The sequence below is a fragment of the Phodopus roborovskii genome, unplaced genomic scaffold (genome assembly GCF_943737965.1).
Source record: "Phodopus roborovskii unplaced genomic scaffold, PHOROB, whole genome shotgun sequence".
In the NCBI taxonomy this organism is placed as follows: Eukaryota; Metazoa; Chordata; class Mammalia; order Rodentia; family Cricetidae; genus Phodopus; species Phodopus roborovskii.
In genome coordinates this window covers 26,157,447-26,176,346 of record NW_026126460.1, presented here as the reverse complement: position 1 = coordinate 26,176,346, position 18,900 = coordinate 26,157,447, and the positions used below count along the sequence as shown (strand labels likewise).

Genomic DNA, 18,900 nt, shown 5'->3' with positions numbered 1-18,900 from the left:
GAGATCATAGTCTATCCTATCAACATTGCTTTTCAAGTGAGACTTAAAACCCCTCAAATTACCCACTCCATAAATTATAGGAACATTTGCTTTAATTTCAACTGAAAATGTGGTTAATTTACAAGATCTACATTGGAAATCTGTGAATTTAACATGTAAGTGATATAAAAATGTATCTGTGGGTGCATTCTTCTGATATCTTTATTAAAACTAGCTGAGTCTGGTCAAGTGTGTTGACTTTCTACTCAACTTGTTCAAAAGAAGCAAACCAAATTCTGTGTGTAGACAAGACTACACATATGTCACTATCTCTGTTTTCTAAAACCATTTGTACAAAATCTTGTTGCTTGTCAGTAGTTCAGTATTTTGAAAAGTGATATTACAGCCAAGGTATATGCTTTATAAAATAACAGATTTTACTTCTTGATGTTTTCTTTTCTTTTTCAATTATTATGTAGCTGAAAATTCACCCTTAATTGCACAAATCTACCACTTTGCACCTCAAACTTGCATCAATAAGCATACAGAGGGAGATATTGACAGTGTCTGTTAAGTGTGATTTCTCACGTAGTTCTGGCTTCTGTGATGGGGAAAACACAATATTTTACTCTTCCTTTCCATCACTTCCAAGGAAATTCTCCACCAAGAAGTATTTCACACCTAAAAGTATCTTGGTGACAGGCAATAAAATTCTGTTTTTACAACATTTGCTGTGAAAAGACTATTTGTCGTAAGTATGAGTTCCCTTGGCCTGATAACATGCCTTTCTATGATTTGTTCTTTGGCATTGCTAGAAATATGAGCTTTATCGTGACATCATGTGCTGGCTGCAGATTATCTTCTGACCAGATTCGTATGGTGAAGTGCCTGATTTATTGCCACAGAGAGTCAGCATGATTTTCTCTATCTACTAATGACTCTTTTCTCACAGCAAAGAGAAGCTCTATAGGAAGAGGAAGTCGACTGTAGAATAGCTAATTGCCACAGTGGGCAATTCTATGTTTTATAGGCACAGAGTAACAGATCTGGAGTCAAATCCAAGTAAAACCATCTTTTCAGATATTCCAACTGTTCCTCGTGTAGAGAGAGGTTTGGAAAAATAAATGAAAAAGGTTACCTAAGTTCAAATTTTCAAAATAGCTAACTCCTCAAGAAATAACACATTTGAAAAGGAAAGGAGTTTGTGACTTGTGGCCCTGACACAAACTTAACAGAGCACCCATGAATGGCTGAGTCCAACACAAATCATTTTAGTAACTCTGTTGCCTTCTGGACAAGTGACCAACATTCAAAATTATCTTCTGTCTAGTTCAGAAGGATATGTGTAAGATCAGCAGGTAAAAACACACTTGGAAATATATTACTCACACTTAAATGTCAAAAGGGCTCATCTTTACTTTAATAGCTGGAATGCGCATGTATTAAGATCACCGAGAATCCAACAAATTCAGCACTGTGTTTGATTGATTGGATTGAATATATGAAGTCATACTAGCTTAAATCAAGATAACTACTTGGGCCCAAGACACACTTGATTTTAATTATGATTTTTATCTTAAAACATTTTTATCACTTTTATATCTGTGCTGAATTGATTGTTGGGTTTGAATTATAAATCCACATCGCTGGTAAAACACAGCAACAGCTTTCGTTTAAGGTACTTAAGATCTCTCTGCGGTATTCTATATTTGTGATTTTGCCTTTGTCACATCTTCCTTGTACGAGCAGAACTCACCACGTCAGTGAGCATTTTATATATACAGTTTTGCCACTGATTGTTTACACACACACACAAACACACACCCATACAACACATGCTCCCACTTACCGTGTTCCTTATTCTTTCAGGATTATAATTGGACATCAAAATATACATTAATTATAAAACATTAAAAAATTATGTTATAACATTTCAAGCTCTCTTCGAGGAACTATTACTGATAAAGAATTACTAGAATTTTTTTATCAATATAGATTACAAAAACTCCTTAAATTCTGTTATATTTGGCTTTATTGAGCAGCATGGAACTATTGCTGTCAATACCCTCACAAGAAAAACTACTAGGATAATAACTTCAAACACACTTTTTCCTCTCAGAAATATAATACTAAATTGATTGTTAATGAAGAACCACATACTGTCAATTTTAGGAAGCATAAATATTAATTTAAATATACAAAATATATGTGATAGCTTTCTTTTTATTCATCCATGGCAATATTTACTTTCGACTAACACGTTATATTTAAAGATATATACCATTTTCTTAAATTAAATTTCTTAACTTAAAGTTCACCACCACATAAAATTGAGTCCACCCTAATTTTTTTTCTCCCCTGCACTTCCTGTTTCTTCCTTGAAACAAAATAAAATAAAGAAGTGGTCATAATTCTTTGGTCATGGTGTCATAATCAGTAAGAATGGGTACAGTGTATATAAATGGAAGATTAAGACCCCCAAAATGTAATAACTAGCTTTAAAAGATTGGCAAGAAATACCTTTTCATGAATGGACTTAAATTTGAGGAAGGTTGTCATGGAGTATACTAAAATATGTAAATTGGTATAGTTGAATGTTTATTTCTCTAATTCTTGTGGGAAAATCATGCCCACAAAGTGGTACTTAAAGATATCATGTCTATAGTGCCTCTGTTTCCACTTTCTTGAAAATAGCCATCATTTTATGGTTTTGATTCTTCGTTCCTTCCAATGTCACAGTGAACCCTGGTCTCCTCCAATCAACTCAATGCTGCAAGGACACATGTCCCTAAAAGTCATTTCTGAAAGAAAGTTTTCTGTTGGAGTGTCCCAATATATCCTACTACCTTTCTGTGTAGTCTGACTAACTAATACTAAGTGCAAACATCAGGATGTGAAAGAAATCCTTAGGAAGTCACTGTAGCAAAGACGGTCAGTGTCAGGGTAACATGGGCATGCAGATGAGTGTCATATTTTAACTCACTTTCCATCAATCCCCTACAAACATAGACAGCAGCAGACAATTCTTACAAATACAATATTCAACTTCTGTATCGCTAGCACCAGATTACATTTTATGTGCTTAAATAGGACTTACACTTGTGAGATCTCCTACAGAAGCCAAATGTGGGCAGGAGGACAAAGATATTCTCAATGCAAAATAAATAAGAAAAGGCATCCAGGGGTTACATATAAAAGAGATAACAAACCAGTTAATACCAAATTATATCATCTAGTAAACTTTTCTGGTATTTCTCCAACTCAAATATGTATAATGAACATTATTTCAGGTGTCACCCATACACTAGCAAAATATTTACAATTTAGTATGTTCTGGATTCAAAATAATCCACAATAAGAGAATGTACCTTAATTGCAAAGACAAAAACATTTTATCTTGGGCTTGCCACAGTACCCATAGATTCTTGTGGAATCCCACATCAACAAAGAATATATGTAACAATTATCACAAGACCAAGTCAACCTCCCTTGTATTAAGCAATGTGGAGCTCACACCAGTACAGGCTCATATGGCAGTATCCCAGAATACCGTTTGCTGTTTAGAATAGGGTGGAGGGCTGTACTTCTTTGTTCCTGCGTTCTTCTTCCAGCTGGGTAGGATTGGCATGCTATCCTGTTTGCAAAGGCCCTTTTCCGTTTTCTGTCTAGCCTTTATTTCTTTGCACAAGCAACGCTTTTTCTCAATCATCTCAAGCATTGTATGGTCTCCATGAAACCACTGCATGCATGCCACCTAGCAAAAAAGAAACAGTGAATACAAAAGAAAAAGATGGAATGAAAGTGTGTCTTTCACACTGTGCTAATAGCTGTTATGAAAACTGTCAACTATTTATACACCTACTTTTTTGAAAAAGTTAAAATCGACTAATAGAACACAAAAGTCTAACAAAGCAAAAGTGAAAGCATAATTGCTATAAATAAGCATTCTTCTTAAATTGGCAAATGTCATGACATGATTTACTAACAGTTTGGATATAAATATTTCCCAAAATATATCTGAAGTCCTCAGTAGGGTCAGTGACATGACACAACAAGAAAAGGTATTTGTTTCCAAGCATGTTGACCTGCATTCGGTCCCTGTAATGCACACAGTAGGAAAGAACCAGTTCCTATCCGTCCGTGGTCCCCTAACTCTACATTTCTCTTTCTCTCTTTCTCTCTCTCTCTTTCCCTCCCTCCTCCTACTCCTCATCATCTTTCTCTCTCACATACCTTGCACAGTAAATAAGTAAATTAATGTTTTCTTCTTAAAAATACCACAATGTGGAAACAAAATAACTTTATTTTCTAAACAAATTTCCAAATATTTACCATTGTGTTATTGTTCCCAATATATATAAATTAAGATACAAAAACTATGACTATGTTTTTAAAGTTGTTAAGGACCATTTTCATTCCTGAAATATGTTTTAAATACTTGGATTTCTTTCTAAACAGAATCAAGTAAAACACATTTGTTGAATAATTCCACCAGCTGAAGTGACTCTGGGTGTGCACTCCAAGTTTAGATGGGTTCTCAAATGTCCATCTGCTGAGTTATTTTTACTGTAGTTTTTGATATACAGGAAACATCTGAGATGAAATCACTGCCCTCTACAAGCATGCTAATAACAACTTAGAGAAGACAGTTCATCAGTTAGACTCACAAAGAAGGATCAGTGTGGACTATAGGTTGAACATACAGTAATAAACATATTGCTTGACAGGTGTTCATACACACACAGACACACACACACACACACACACACACACACACACGTGTGTGTGTCTGTGTGTGTAATGATTTTCTTCTGAACCAATTTTGCCATAGAAAGATAGCAATGAGATAAGCCCATCATTAATCCAAGCAAGGAAGAACACATTTAATTGTTTAAGCAAATATCCCCTCTGACTAAAAGGTTGAAATAAAGCAAATTAAGTCACCAAATTTGTCATTATGGATTTAGGATGATATCAAACAAATCCTTATCTAATTTTAGTTCTTCAGCTGATGACATTGTGATGCTTTAATGGCTTAACCCATACCTTCCTTGCAATAATGAAGTTCTAAAATAAGCACTGTACATTACCATGGTCTAGTATGTGAAATTTCATAGAAAAAACAATTTCCCACCCTATAATAAAGAGCTAGGTAGTTGGAGATCATTCAACTCTATAACACTGGAAAATTGCCAACTCAAAGTAAGATTTCTTTGTAATATATGTTTACAAATATATGTAGCCTCATACATAGAATATTTTCTTTTTGATTTAAATTTGAAACAAGGTTGTTTTACATGTTCCCTCACCCTCCCATCTGTCCCTATCACTCACACCAAACTGCAGTCCATCTCCTTTATGCTCCTCAGGGAGGGTAAGGCCTTCCATGGGGAGTCTTCAAAGTCTGCCATATCATTTGGGGCAGGGCCTAGGCCCTCTCCCATGTGTCTAGGCTGAGAAGTATCCTTCTATGTGGGATGGGCTCCCAAAGACCATTTGTATACTAGAGATAAATACTGATCCATTACTAGAGGCCCCATAGACTGTCTAGTTCTCCAACTAACATCCACATTCAGGGATCTGGGTCAATCCTATGCTAGTTTCCTAACTATAAAACTAGGCTGCATGAGCTCCCCTTTATTCAGGTCAGCTGATTCTGTGGGTTTCTCCAGCCTGGTCTTGATCCCTTTGTTCATCACTCCTCCCTCTCTGTAACTAGATTCCAAGAGATCAGCTAATGTTTAGTTGTAGGTGTCTGTTTATGCTTTCATCAGCTACTAGATGAAGGCTCTAGGACGGCATATAAGGTAGTGATCAATCTCATTATTTGGAAGGGCATTAAAGGTAGCCTTTCCACTATTGCTTAGATTGTTAGTTGGGTTCATCCTTGTAGATCTCTGGGAATTTCCCTAGTGCCAGATTTATCCTTAAATCTATAATGGCTCCTTTATTAAATTTGCTATCTATCAGTTTTTCTTACTCTTAAGATAAAAAAATAAAGATGAAATGAATGACTGTATTATAGAATGTGGTTTATGTGGGAAGATAAACCTCCTTTGTAGTTATAATTTAAATAGGACATGTTTAGGTTCATGTTTAAATTCTCACATTAAAACCCAGTGCTACTGCTATGGACATTTAAATTTAAAATCTCTACCCACAAAGTGATTTTAAATATTATCCTTTACACTGACATAGTGATGTTAGGACATCATGTATTAGAGACATAAGAAGTATATTTATCACTTACATGAACTATATAAAAATAATATCTGTATTTATCAACCTTAATTTTTTTCTTTAATCACAAAATGTCTTAATCTTGTTTAAATACAGCTTCAAAATGCTATTCCATTTCTCCCTATTGGTGAAACAAATTTGAATGTTAAAATTAATTTAAAATAAGCCCACCAAAAACATTCTTCTAGTTTAGTTATTTAGATAAATTATCTTGTTTATTATACACAACCCAAACATATTTGTGTATATATATGATAATTACATACTAAGGCATAATAATGAAATAATTGCTCAATTATTATGAATAGACAGCTTTGGGACAGCATTTTTTTATTAACATGACTCAATAGAGATGCTATTTTTGAATAATAAATTTGTGGGATAAAGTCAAGCAAAGTTTCCCACGGAGGAGGCGAAATGAAAATGTTCATGTCTGTCTGTGAGCTACACAGTAACATCAGCATGGTGCGGTGGAGGAAGGTGCTGGAGGTAGCATCTCACAGAGAAGTCTGGGTCTATGCTCTGGACCTTAGTGCCCTCCCCTAATTCTTGTGTTGAAATTTACCTTAGTGGGCTTAAAAATGAGAACTTGGCAAGAGTTAGGAGAAATTAGTTCCCAAATGGGGTTGATCTCCTTACAAAAGGGACTCAAGATAGCTTTCTCCTTTTGACCATGTGAAGACACAGTGAGAAGTCAAATGACCCAAGTTTGCAGAGGGAACTTTCAGTAAGTTCCATGGATGCACCCTCATGTTGTTCTTTCTAATCCTCAGAGCTGTGATAAACACTTTTACTTTGTGTGTAAATGACTGTGTTTGTGGAATTTTGTTATATGTTCTTATAGAAACCAAAACAGACAAGGCAGTTGAAAACTTAGTGGTTAGTTGGTGTTCAATAGTTGTGACATTTATCACTGCAATGAGAAGTCATGGTCCCAATTCCTTATATCTCTCTCCTTCAAGCGCTTGAAGCAGATGAGAAATGCAAAAGCTAAACTTCATGTGAGAGGCAGTCTACAAAATACTACATCAGTACACCTGACATCCTATCAAGGTTATACAAAATAAGTGAAGTTCCCTTAGAAAAACTTGCCTACACAAGTCTGAAGAAAGTCCCTAACTATAATCACTGTGCACCTTGAGAAGGAATTAGGAAGCAGAAAAGAAAGATATTGGATAAATGCTAAGGAAAATGGAACAAAGGGCAGCCTTTACCTGATTATAATATATCAATATTGATGCTCTAGTTGTGTTAAATAAATTACAGTACTGCAAGTTACAAATTATATAGGAAACAATGAATATGTATTATTTTGGAGCCCTAAACATGTTTTGTAGGTTTTCATTATATCTAAAATTTATGTTTCTGTGTCAGATAAAAGGCTGTCTTTTCAAATGCTAGTTTTTAGTGCATTTCATAAATGGTAAAATAAGAAAATTTAAATTATTTGCTTAGGATAATTGTAGTTGTGGCACTTAAAAGTAATGTATCTCTGAACATTGTGTGCATTGTAAATTGGTATATAACCCACATATATAAGCATGTGTATTATACATTTTAAAACAAGTTTATGTATATGGCATATAAGTAACTTACAAATCAGTTAGTCAATTGCATACACATTATATTTTTACATGGTTGTAGGGAGCATAAAATAACTCCTTTTCACCAAGGATCATTTCACCTTTTCACTATGTTAGAGTTTTTTGTTTGTTTGTTTTGTCTTGTTTATTTTTGTTTTTGAAGAGGGGGTAAGCAAAATTCAGGACTTTCTGAGACTGAATATATTTTTGTGAAAGAGAAAACAACAATAATAGCAAGTATTATATATTTGAAAATTTCCCAAATACATAAAACAAAACAAAAGAGAACTACTCTGCAATTAGCATTTAGAGTATTTGAAGATTAAATAAATGAGAAATAAAACTGATATAAATCATTTTTATTTAAATGGCATTACTAATTAGCGTGGAATAGATATTAAATACTCAGGATACAGACTGCAATATTAAGGAAGTGCCTTTGTGATTTAGAAATTGAGTTCTACAGTTAGTAGAAACTTGTATATAACACCTAGTTTCTGAAACAGTAGACACCTGTTATTTTCATACAGCCCCTGAGAAGAGTTTTTTTTTAAATGTCCTTGGTTTTTTATACAAAACACAATTGAAATATTTCACAATACATGGGAATTATTAAATAAAAATGTCAGTATACATAAGTAAATAGTGGAGTCATTGAGACAGAGAGTTTGTGGCTCGCCACACATACAATATTTACAGCATGGCTGTAAGGACTCAGGCATTATGCTGGCCTGGCCTGTCACCTGTCAGAATGCATTCAGGCAGTACCCTGGTCAGCCCAGGGTTCCATGAGTACTAGTCTGCAGGAAGGTGTAAAGTTTCCCTTTTAAAAGTCAGACACCTGCCCACTAACACCCTCTTTTGCTCATTCTCTCTCTCTCTCTCTCTCTCTCTCTCTCTCTCTCTCTCTCTCTCTCTCTCTCCTGCGTTCCGTTGGCCACCAGCTACCCTCCTCTTCTTCTCCCCCCCAGTCTCCCCTCTTCTGTTCCCAATTCCTCTAAGTCTCTTCCCTTCCCCCTCATTCCCCTTTCCAAGCACTATCTGCCTGGCGTGTTATTCCCTCCGGCCTCAGTCTCCCTCACCTGCTATGGAACCTGCTATGTTCTACCACCTGGTCCCTTACCTTGGGACCCCACTCACTTGGGACCCTCATTTGGGACCATCCTCCACCCCCTTCTCCAGCTTTTATTCTTATAACTGTAACTAAAGAACAACCATGGCCATTTGTAGAAATAAACGAGTGTTCTAAAAGGGAAAAACACAACACATTGATACAAAATATTGAAATAATTACTGAAGTATGAAGAAAGTTAAAAGGCCAAGTAAATTCTGTGTTAGATCTGTAAAAGTGGAGATAGATATGATTAATGAATTAAACATAAAACTAGTGGAAATGCCCACGTGTTTTTATTGATATGACTGCTTACTGGAATCAGATCAAAGTCCTATCATTCTCTGGTCACACTCTTTCCTGAAGATGCTTTCAGCTCAGTAAATAGTGAATTGACTCTTAACAAACATGTATTAGACTTGTCTGATGGAAGATGGAAAACAATGCCAACCTTGGTATTATGAAAGTGTTGTGAAACCAAATAAAAAAACATTGATTCAGACTATCTTATGGTGCTTTTTTTAAATATAAATTTGACCCATCCAATAAATCAGAAATGATGAGAAACAGATTTGAAGTCAAATTAAAGAACTCATTTGGGTGTGCTGGCTATATATTTTGCTGTCACAGCCTTATAAGAAGTAGATTGCTTCCATTGTAAAATGGCTGGGCTTAGACTGTGCTATAAAGACTAACACTAGGTGAGTTCATTCTTTTACATTAGCAAATCATTGCCTCTAATGTGTCACTCTGGTGGCAACCTAAAAACAAATATTGATACCATTCCCTCAATTTTAGTCAATTATTTTCCATGTCTACTTTTCCAAATGTACTTTGGAAGGATGTTTTCAACCTTATAAAGAATAGACAATAACATAAACCCTCAATAAGACTTGAAATTGACAATAACACAGAGCCCAAAGAGGTTCAATTTTCTGAACTTGTCTGTCTCTTCACTGATAAGAATGCTTCATTTCATAGTTAACAAAACACAAATCCTTCAAATACCATCGCACAAAATAAAAAATAAAAATGAGAATTTGTCTATGTATCTACTACTAAGTAAAATGCTTTGGAAAAATACAGAGGTAGCACAACTTCCTATGTTTATGTTAAGTATTTGAAAGGTATCATTAACTTAAACCCCCTGACTCTGCAGTTGTTTTGTGATAAAAATTTCAAAAGTATAAACCTGGGACTGAAGATGTGGCTCATTAGTTAAGCTAATTGGTTAAGCACACTTGCAGCTCTTATGGAGACCCAGGTTCGGTTCTCAGCATATACACACGGTGGCTCACAATGCTCACTAACTCTATAGTTCTAGGGCATCCAATGTTTTCTTGTGGCATCCACAGGAACCAGACACACATATGATTCATACACATACATGCAATCAAAATTTCATATACATAAAGTAAATGAATCTTTTTTAAAGTATAAATTCCAGGACACTAAGATGAGTGAGAACTAATGGTCTGTTTCTTTTTAATTTCTTCAAGGCCACAGTGAGGTTATCTGCACTGATATCATGAAAACAAGATGTTTGGACTCTGTTGCCCTCAGGCTGACCAGAAGCTTTTGATATGACTTCATTGGTGTTGTACACAAGGTATATGTTGCTTTCTTGCTTGAATTATTGTAAGAACTGAAGATGAAATAGAAAGAATTCTAACTTTTAGAGTTTGCTTTTTGTTAGTGTTATTTTTCCTTTTAAAAAAATTAAGATAGTGTCTTACTGTGTATCACAGGCTGTCCTGGTAATTTCTATGTAGTCTAAGATGGCTTTGAACTCCAATTCTCTTTTCTCAGCCTCACCAGTGCTGGAATTGTGGGTATGTATCACCATGCCTGGCTGTTTTTCTTTATTTTGTTGTTTTGACATGCTGTGGTTTCACACATACTAATCAACCTGTTTTTTCACTTTGACTACACCATTTGGGTTTTGTGGAACTCCTAGTACTCAGAGTGGGGTTTTTTCTGACTCTTTTGCCAGTTGTGGGGACCCTTTCCCTCCTACTGGGTTGCCTCATCCATCCTTGTTCGGCTTATGCCTAGTTTTATTGAATCTTCTTATACCACGTTCAGTTGATATCTCTGGGAGGTCTGCTCATTGCTGAAGGCCAGCAGTGGATTTAGCCGAGAGTGGAGGTGGGAATATACTGTGAGGAGGGGACACATCTAAGCTTTTTATGTGTCTCTCTTTATGTGTGTTGAGTGTTCCTATGTGTATCTATGGATGTGAATGTAATTCTAATCTATTGACTGGCTGTTTCTTAATTATTCCCTCATAGATCTTCCTCTTTTAACACTTTGACTCAGAAAATATGTTTAATGGGAGAATCATTAAGAAAGTCTATACCCGAGCCATGAACTGGAATTTAATGCTTTATTCCCTATGTCTAAACTTAGTTTTGATATACATCTGTGTTCACAATTGAGAACCACACCTTCATTTCAGATTTATTTTACAATACTAAGTAGTGGCAACACACCAATTCCCACTCTTCTGTGTTTTGATCTGACTGTATCCCTAGATATATAAACTCCATCAGCTGCAATGAACCTACAAGAAATACTGAATGTTGAATTGTGTGTTTTGTTTGAATTTACATATCTATGCTTGCATTGATTATGTAAATCTCAAAAATAAAAATAATTAAAACTAATGGAAATTTTAAGCTAACTACTGTGTATTTTCTCCGCTGTAAAAAGAAGACTGTGTCTAACTCTTCAGTTTTATGATGATACTCTTTCATCGAAGACAATATCAAAAGTCACAGGGCTGGGGGTTGCTTTCAGTTTTCTCCCAAGCTCCTCATATGTTTGCTTTTCTTATTTCTTGCCAGATGGTATAAAATGGATAAGATAAAGAAAATGATACAATGTTTTAAAATCACTATTTACTATATCTGGGGACTAGTTATTTAAGTGTTATGAGACCATATTTTTTATTTTTTGTAATGCAAAAACAGTAAGACCTTATGGCTATTGAAAATTGAATGCAGTGATGTGGCATTTACTAAAAGTAGATGATATATATATATGTATATATATATATATATATTTCAATATTCTTTATCTAGATATTTAAATATAGGAACATTCTTGTTAATTCTTTTACTCAACTTCTAGAGCAAGGGAAGTGGTATACAATAAATGTCCTTAAAATTAGTGAATGGATGAACAAATATATAGATAATGTATGTTATGTGATTGTTTTCATAAAAGCCACTTTTGAATAATTTTGTTTTGTGAAATATTTCCCTTCACTTTGAATCACTTATATCTAACAATATCCTTAATTGCACAAAATTGAAAAATATTTTGTAAGGAGGTCTCACAAACATATAAATAGGAATAAAAGATGTTAAAATGTAAACCTAAATAACCCAGCCACATTATTTTGCTACTTTCTATACTACTGTATACAATGTGCAAGCAATCATTTGAAGGTAGGTAATTGGATAATTTTTTCTCTGAGAAAATTGCTGCAGGTGCAGCCCACCTATGCATGGGTTTGCATGTCTGTATGTACATTTATGCTTCAGTATAAATATCACAAATAATTATATCACAGAAACTCTGTGAAAGCCATTCACTTGCTATATTTAATGAAAACAAAATGGAAGTAGAAAGGGGGATTCTGGAGAAAAGAACAAATTAGCTCCAGCTGTAGGAAAAGAAGGTAATGGAGGATGATAATGTACAAAAGTTATTATGTACAGGTATGCAAATATTGTAATGAACTTCAATCCCTTGTCTAATTAATATATGCTAACAAAATGAAATATAATAAAAATAAAGTCATAAAAGTGCCAGTGAATAACATATCTACTGAAAATGTCACTTAAGAAAAAGCCATATAACAGGTAATGTGTCAAATACTAAAATTCTTGATGGATGTAATGAGCTTAAAATATTCTTCAGGGAAACAGGTATATAAAACATGTCCCTTTCATCATGTCACATTTGAGTGAAGGGTTATTGCAATAAAAGTAAGTTTTCTAGCAGCATCAATAATGTAATATAATAGTACCAGAAATTATTAGTTTCCCATAACTTATTTTGAACAGATGATGGGCACAATGCCTTTATCGATTCCCTAAAGTATAAGAAAAATTAGGCATGCCTGTAATGCTATTTATTTATTGTAAAGTTAAATTTGTACTTATTTAATCACAGAGGATACCACTTGGATAGGCATTCATGGGACTAGGAGTTGTAGAAGCTAGTTCCTCTGCCATTAATATCACAGTACATGGTCTCAGAGCTAGTCACAAGTAAAGGAGCCACAGCAGTAGCAGACACATAACACAGAAAAACAAACACACAGTGTTGAAGATATTTAGGTTTCATACAGCCAATGGCATGGGGCAGTGTACTAAGTTAAAGGAATCAGCCAAGTTTAAAGCTAGAAAATCACAGTATTTTAAAATTAAAAGTACCTCATGGTGAGATGTTTATGCTATTTATTATTGTCATATTTCCATACATCCTTTTACAATCAAAGTCATGAACAAAATTGCAGTGCCAGGGCCTCCCAATGGGGACAAACAGTGCTGTGTCAGTAGTTTGCCTTCCTGGCTTCATTCTAGCCTCTGTGATCACTGTTGTCTAGATGAGAAAATCTGGTTTGGAAGCTCATAAAGACTGTTCGTCAGCCTTTGGAGCAGATTCCATACTGGGAGTAAAGAAGTGGCAGATATGAGCAGGGAAACATCCCTTCCTCTACTACTCCCTCCTCCAGCTCACAACCTTTGCCTCTGTCTATCAGAATGCACCAGCACAGTCTACTGAGTTTTTGACACATTTTTCTATCTAAAGGTTATTGATCTCTGCTCTTTAGTGTATCAACCCCAATAACTGACATTTTGGTATTGAAAACACTGCCTGCACTTGGTACCACATTTATGAAAAGCCTGGTGGTGCAAATTTTTTTTTCTTATTTTATTGGCCATGTAACAGTTCATTCCTCAATTACAAAGTATCAATAAACAAAACATAGGAATCCCCCATGCGTGTTTATGCTTCTCCTAGAGAAATCACAATTATTGGGGGATGGTAGTATCTTTACTGCATTTCACAAATGTATTGGTTATTTAGAGTTGGATTAAAAGACAAAGCCCAAGAGAATTGTTTAATAAGGCAAAAGGCTGGAGTCTCATTTCATGTCACCATGGAGAAAACGTTAGTGGTAGTCAGCCATCATTTTACAAACACTTTACTGATACACATATTGAAACTAGTAAGATAGCTGTGAGAAAAAGCAATGAGAAAAGTTGAGATGGGTACTAACTTATGGTTACACAGAAGTAGATTCTTTCACTCTGCACAGTAGGTTGGTTGACTAAAGATATGTCTGTGCACAGTATGATTGAACTGGCTAGAAGGATAAAGGATATTTGGCCATGAAGAAATAGATAATTTGGGAGATAGATCCATTTATACTGACTTAGTATTAAAGCATATATGTTGATATAGCACATAATATCCTGCTAATATGTACAATATCTATGCTTAGTTACTAGTTTAAAAACAAGTGTAAATACCATAAAAGAGGAAGCCATTATAGATTTGAGGAGAAAACTGACTCTAGAGAAATGTCCAGAGACCTACAAGACTGACCCCAACTAACATTTTGAGCAACAGTGGAAAGGCTACCATAAATGCCCTTCCCTGATAATTAGATTGATGACTAACTTATCCACCATCATAGAGCCTTCATCTAGTAGCTGATGGAAACAGAAGCAGATACCCACAGCTAAACACTGAGCTGAACTGGAATCCAGATGCAGAGAGGGAGGACAAGACCAGGCTACAGAAACCCACAGAGACAGCTGACCTGAACAAAGAGCAGCTAATGGGCCCCCGGACTGATAGCTGGGAAACCAGCATTAGATGACTCAGCCCCCCCCCCCCCCGAACATGAGTCTCAGTTAAAAGGCTTGGGCAGTCTAAGGGACCTCTGACAGTGGAACCAGGATATATCCCTGGTGTACAAAAGGACTTTGGGAGCACATTCCCCATGGATGGATACTCCCTTAACCTAGAGGCAGGAAGGAGGGCCTATTCCCTCTCCAAAAGCCTTGACAGATTTTGTTGACCCTTCCTGGAAGGCATCACCCTCCCTGTGGAATAGGGGAGAGAATGGGATGGGAAGGTGGTTGGGGTGCATGGTAGGGAGGGAAAGAGGGAGGAAGAAAAGGGAGGGAGAGAAGGGAGGGAGAGAGGGAAAGGAACTGGGATGGATATGTAAAATAAGAAAAAAATAAAAATTAAAAATACTAGTGTAAATATAACATTAAAAAGTAATATATTTTCTGTGGCTGGAGAGAGGGCTCAGTGTCCAGAAGTACTGGCTGCTTTTCCAGAGTATCTGGATTTGACTCCCAACACATACATGATGCCTCAGAAAGGCTTAAAACTCTAGTCCCAGCGCACTGTAGGCCTGCTCCTGGCCTCTGCAGGCACCAGGGACACAAAAGGTGCACAGGCATGTATATGTTCAAACACCCATACAAATAAATTAAATATTTGTTGTTAAAAAGACAATTAAATGCTTATTATGACTCTGGTGTCCTATTGCATATAGATGTTTATCTCTTCAGATAAAAATTGAAGTGTAAACTGAGAAGTATAAATGGCTGTATAGGCTTCTATGCATGTTATCTGGTGAAAGGAAATGATCAAATGTACAAGAAATGAATCCACTCAACCATGAGGGTGAGCTGCACCCACGGCTCTACACAGAGCACGTATGCAGGGGCAGTAAGTGGGCTATACTTTGCAAAGGGCCGAGCATTGCAATGCCATAAAAAATAACAATATTACAAGAGAGTCAATGTGTTGTGCCAGTTTTATTTGTGAGTGAAACTAGAAGCTTCTGCTGCTTTAAAATCTGTAGAAATTCTGAAAACCATCTAGGGCAGGCATAGACAATGTGACACAGGGTTTACTCATACCTTCCAAGGAGAACTGATTTGTGTTTGCATATAAAAACATGTGTATCAGCCCATGCTGTTACCTTGAAATCTATGATGAGTCGCAGCTTGATTTTCTACTATTATAGGATTTGATTTTTTTCTTTGGAAAGTAAAATGGCTATAGTTAAAATAAAATAGTTTTCCAATAAAGAAGATATCACAGGATTCTCAAGAATTAAACCTTGTAATGACTACAGGAATAATTCTAGCTATTAATTGATTAAGCTAATTATTTATAATAAAGAAAGCCCTAAGAAATTTCTAGAAGTAATTCATATGTTTTTAAATGAGCAGGATGTTTATCAGAGGAGAACTTTTAAAAGAAATTCCCGGAAGGAAAGCACAGTGTTACAAGATAAAATTCAATTACAGAAAATGTATTGATGTTTTCACTAAGTGTATTCTCTTAATCACCTACATTAGCATTAATTTAATTGCAGGTTTAATTTTATTATAAAATACTGGCTTTTGATAATGGATGTAGGCTCGGCCCCAGTAATTGGAGGAGGAATGTAACATTGGTTAACAGGTCCTTTCTGTAGAGAGAAGTCGTCTGTGGACAAGCTGTGTACTAGTTCTCAAGGAGCACAATGACAATATCCAATGAACTCAGTAAGACATGGTCATTCTTACAACTTGGTATTGAGCTGGGGAGACTCAATATGCTTTTCTCCACTGAAATGCCCTTCCTATCACAGGTAAATACATGCAGGCTATGGAAAGGGAAGCAAGCAGAGCATTCACAGTGATCTGTTCTGGTGCTAAATTCACCATTATTCTGGTTCTGTGTGATTCAACCCATGTGTCTCAGCCTCAGGATCTAAGACCAAGAAAGCCTAAACTGTGGGATATAAAACTATATTAGGCTTCTGATTTAAAGAAACTGCATAATAGTGACAAGTTTTGAACCCATACATAAAAGCATTAATTAATTGATATTTTAGATTTAAGAGAGAAGAGGAAGTAATTTGGAGGAGAGGGTCAATTGTGGCCAGGAATACCTAGACTCAAGATTGTCTTGCAGATCAGAACAATAGCACAAAAGTCATCAGGAACCATGCTTCCTCTAGCTTCCTGAATAGCTAGATTTTCCCACTCAGCTTAGTGGTGTTGCAAGCTCAGTGCTGGGCAAAGCGCCAGCTATGGTTTTTCATTTTCTTGGTGACAAAGCTTTTTGTATACTAGAAAAATTTGAATTCATCAAAGTGAGAAAATGTTAACTCCCCATTGCCTCCGAGGCAGATGTAGATGCCGGGGGTCTTTGTTTCTTTGGCCACGGAATCAAAATAAAAACAAACTTTTAACAATGAATTCAAAAATCGGTTACAAACAGCTTTTTAAAGTTCGTATTCCACAAGCTAAGTGTTCAAAGAGGAGAGGAGTCCCCTTCCTTTCTGCCTCTTCCTCTCTACTGTTGCTTCTCAGCTCCTTCTGTGTTCCTTACTCAGTGTCTCAGAGGACATATTCAGGTTTTCAGAATATCCAAAATCACACACACACGCACACACACACACCACCCTGTCTGAGATTGATGCTGCCTGTAAGATGGGCAGAGACAGGAAACAGGGACTTCCACTGCAGTCCTAATTGAAAGCCTTTAAACCTGATTTACAGAATTGAAGGCTCTTATTTCCTGTTAAGCTACTCTTGTGAGTATGATTTGATGCGGTTTGCTCGAGGACAAATGACTGCAAGGAATTTCTTATTAAGTGGTGGTGACTGTCTCTGGCACTAAGGGTGCAGGCTACCTTAAACACTTCCCTTCTAAGTTAATGCTCACGCAGAGCTTCTGTAGTCGTGACAAGCAGATCCTGTTTGGGCCTGAAGATGATCGAAGCTTTTATGGAGGAAATTTATCTGCCATTCCAGGCACTGTCAAGAGCCATCTCTCAAAGGACTCCGTATGGACCATGATTCCATTCTCCTCTAGAAATAAGAACCAAAAAGTCTCCTCTCTATCTTCCTCTAGAATCATGAACAGGTGTGAAATCAAAGACGGGGTGTGTCACACTAAGCTTTGGTGCGGCATTGTTTCAAGAGTGGCCCTGTGCCTTTCTCCTATCTTGATTCCCCAGATCTGAGGTTGCCTCGGTGTTTCCGGTTTCTTGTCTCAGTACCTTTCAGCTGAATGGTTCAGAAAGAGATGTCAGCAGAGTTTTAATGTCTCTAGCCATGACAGGGGGAACAGAACACGGAGATCTAAAACTACACAACTTTATACATGAAGTCTGGTGTCTATTTAGCATTGCCAGGGACCCTGGGATCAATAATATCACATTTATACAATCGAGGTTACTAGGGAGACTCATAGACGATATGGGAACATCCACTTTTCACAATCCCCTTTGCCTACACTGAATCAAAGATTCTCTCTTAGACAAAATCTGAGCTCTGGGCTTGGGAGATGACTCCGGATATAAGAGAGTTTTCAGATGCAAGGGTCTGAGTTTAATCTCCAATAGCCATAAAAAAAATCCACACATGACTGAGAGTGTTTCTGTAGCTTTAGCACTGTGGTGGGTGTAAATGGCATGTGAGTAGAGACAGGAGGGTTGCTGAGGTCTGGGAATTGCTCACTCCTACCTATTTCCAGATTTGGTGAGGAGACTGTGTCTCAGGTAAAAAAAAATGACATGGCCAGACACTCTATCAGACTATCAGACTCTGGGCTTTGTGTAGGCTCACAGGCATGCACACCAACACACACATGTGAATATACACTACAGGAACGCGCGCGCGCGCACACACACACACACACACACACACACACACACACACCTTACTTTTCTCCATCTTCTTGGAACCCACACTAATTCTGTTCCAATCAAAATAACATTTCTTTTGGTTGAGACTGCTAGGTCTTCTTCCTAAAGTGCGACTTATTTTGCAAAGATGGGGAATTCCTTTCGGCAGCTGCTTAAGCCGGAGTTCTAAAACATCAAGAAAGTGACCCAATATAATTCTCAGGGCCATTCTTTCACAAACAGTGTGATGGTGAACACTT

At 36.4% G+C, this 18,900-nt stretch overlaps 1 protein-coding gene across 2 annotated transcripts in view; it reads right to left on the bottom strand.

Moving 5' to 3' along the window:
- Positions 1-2,648: 2,648 nt before the first annotated feature.
- The window catches only part of Nyap2 (neuronal tyrosine-phosphorylated phosphoinositide-3-kinase adaptor 2), a 227,562-nt gene continuing 211,310 nt past the window's right edge, over positions 2,649-18,900 (bottom strand). For both annotated transcript variants that reach the window (XM_051190565.1, XM_051190566.1), the window contains exon 8: positions 2,649-3,733. In XM_051190565.1, the coding sequence (XP_051046522.1) occupies positions 3,506-3,733 (228 nt within the window). In that variant the 3' untranslated portion in view covers positions 2,649-3,505. The remainder of the gene's footprint in view (positions 3,734-18,900) is intronic.